This window comes from Egretta garzetta, unplaced genomic scaffold (assembly GCF_000687185.1).
Source record: "Egretta garzetta isolate BGI_Z169 unplaced genomic scaffold, ASM68718v1 scaffold551, whole genome shotgun sequence".
NCBI classification, from domain to species: Eukaryota; Metazoa; Chordata; class Aves; order Pelecaniformes; family Ardeidae; genus Egretta; species Egretta garzetta.
The window spans coordinates 97,603-99,784 of NW_009258493.1; the positions used below are offsets into that span (position 1 = coordinate 97,603).

Here is a 2,182-nt window from a genome sequence, read left to right on the forward strand (position 1 = left end):
GGAGCGCTCCAGGCGGCCCCGGGCACGGCAGATCCGGGCGGGAGGACCAGCCGTCCGGCTGGGCACCGGGCACGGTAAATCGGGGCGCAGCAGCTCGGGGCACCATGGGCCCCCCCAGCGCGCTGCCTGCCCTGGCCTGGCTGCTGGTGGGGCTGAGCATGCCGGTGCCGTTGCGGAGCCAGCTGCATGGTGAGAAGGGCATCTCCATCCCCGACCATGGCTTCTGCCAACCCATCTCCATCCCGCTCTGCACCGACATCGCCTACAACCAGACCATCATGCCCAACCTGCTGGGTCACACCAACCAGGAGGACGCGGGGTTGGAGGTCCACCAGTTCTACCCCTTGGTGAAGGTCCAATGCTCCTTGGAGCTCAAGTTCTTCCTCTGCTCCATGTATGCGCCGGTCTGCACAGTGCTGGAGCAGGCCATCCCGCCGTGCCGCTCCATCTGCGAGCGGGCCCGCCAGGGCTGCGAAGCCCTCATGAATAAATTCGGTTTCCAATGGCCGGAGCGCTTACGTTGCGAGAATTTCCCCCGGCACGGCGCCGAGCAGATCTGTGTGGGGCAGAACCATTCGGAAGATGGCGGTTCACCAGCATTGCTCACCAGCGCCACGCCGTTGGCCGGCCAGGGCACCCCAGGCGCCCCTCGTTATGCCACCCTTGACCACCCTTTCCATTGCCCACGGGCACTGAAGGTGCCCAGCTACCTCAACTACAAGTTCTTGGGCGAGAAGGACTGCGCAGCGCCCTGCGAGCCCACCCGTCCAGATGGCCACATGTTCTTCAACGAGGATGAGATCCGTTTTGCCCGTATCTGGATCCTCATCTGGTCCGTCTTGTGTTGTGCTTCCACCTTCTTCACCGTCACCACCTACCTGGTGGACATGCAGCGTTTCCGCTACCCCGAGCGACCCATCATATTCCTCTCGGGGTGCTACACCATGGTGTCTGTGGCCTACATCGCCGGCTTCGTGCTGGAGGAGAGGGTGGTCTGCAACGAGCGTTTCCAGGAGGATGGCTACCGCACGGTGGTACAGGGCACGAAGAAGGAAGGTTGCACCATCCTTTTCATGATGCTCTACTTCTTCAGCATGGCCAGCTCGATCTGGTGGGTCATCCTCTCCCTCACCTGGTTCTTGGCCGCTGGCATGAAGTGGGGCCACGAAGCCATCGAGGCCAACTCCCAGTACTTCCACTTGGCCGCCTGGGCGGTACCGGCCGTCAAGACGATCACCATCCTGGCCATGGGGCAGATCGACGGGGACCTGCTGAGCGGCGTCTGCTTCGTGGGCCTCAACAACATCGACCCTCTCCGGGGCTTTGTGTTGGCCCCGCTCTTCGTCTACCTCTTCATCGGCACCTCCTTCCTTCTGGCCGGCTTCGTCTCCCTCTTCCGCATCCGCACCATCATGAAACACGGAGGGACCAAAACAGAGAAGCTGGAGCGGTTGATGGTTCGCATCGGGGTCTTCAGTGTCCTCTACACCGTCCCGGCCACCATCGTCATCGCTTGCTATTTCTATGAGCAGGCTTTCCGCGAGCACTGGGAGCGCAGCTGGATCAGCCAGAACTGCAAGAGCTTGGCCATCCCCTGCCCGCTCCACTTCACCCCCCGCATGACCCCCGATTTCACCGTCTACATGATCAAGTATCTCATGACTCTCATCGTGGGCATCACCTCCGGCTTTTGGATATGGTCGGGTAAAACCCTGCACTCGTGGAGGAAGTTCTACACACGGCTCACCAACAGCAAGCAGGGCGAGACAACGGTGTGACCCCTCCCCGAGCCCGGCCGCCGCCGCCCTTCGGCTTGAATTTTTTTGGGGGGGATTTTATTATATATATTTTTATTTTTAGATTTATTAACGTCTAAGGGGTGTCTCTCTTTCTCTTTGATTTTTTTTTTTTTTTGTAATTAAACCTGTAAATAGCATTTGTAAATTTAATTATATATTTCTATTTAAAACACAAAAAGAGGAAAAAAAGGAGAAAAAGGAGAGGGGAGAGAAAGGAGAAGAAGAGGGGGGAAAGAGGGGAGAAAAGGGAGAAGGAGAGGGGAGAAAAGGGAGAAGGAGAGGGGAGAAAAAGGAGAGGAAAAAGGAGAAAAAGAAAAAGGAATTAAAAAGGAGGGGAGAAAAGGAAGAAAAAAGGGGAAAAGAAGGAAAAAAGGGGGGGGGGG

The 2,182-nt window shown here is 57.5% G+C and overlaps 1 protein-coding gene across 1 annotated transcript; it reads left to right on the forward strand.

Annotated features, from left to right (window-relative positions):
• Positions 1–104: 104 nt before the first annotated feature.
• Positions 105–1,778, forward strand: FZD2 (frizzled class receptor 2). Its single transcript, XM_009645472.2, has one exon. The coding sequence runs from the start codon at positions 105–107 to the stop codon at positions 1,776–1,778; it is 1,674 nt and encodes a 557-aa protein (XP_009643767.1).
• Positions 1,779–2,182: the final 404 nt, after the last annotated feature.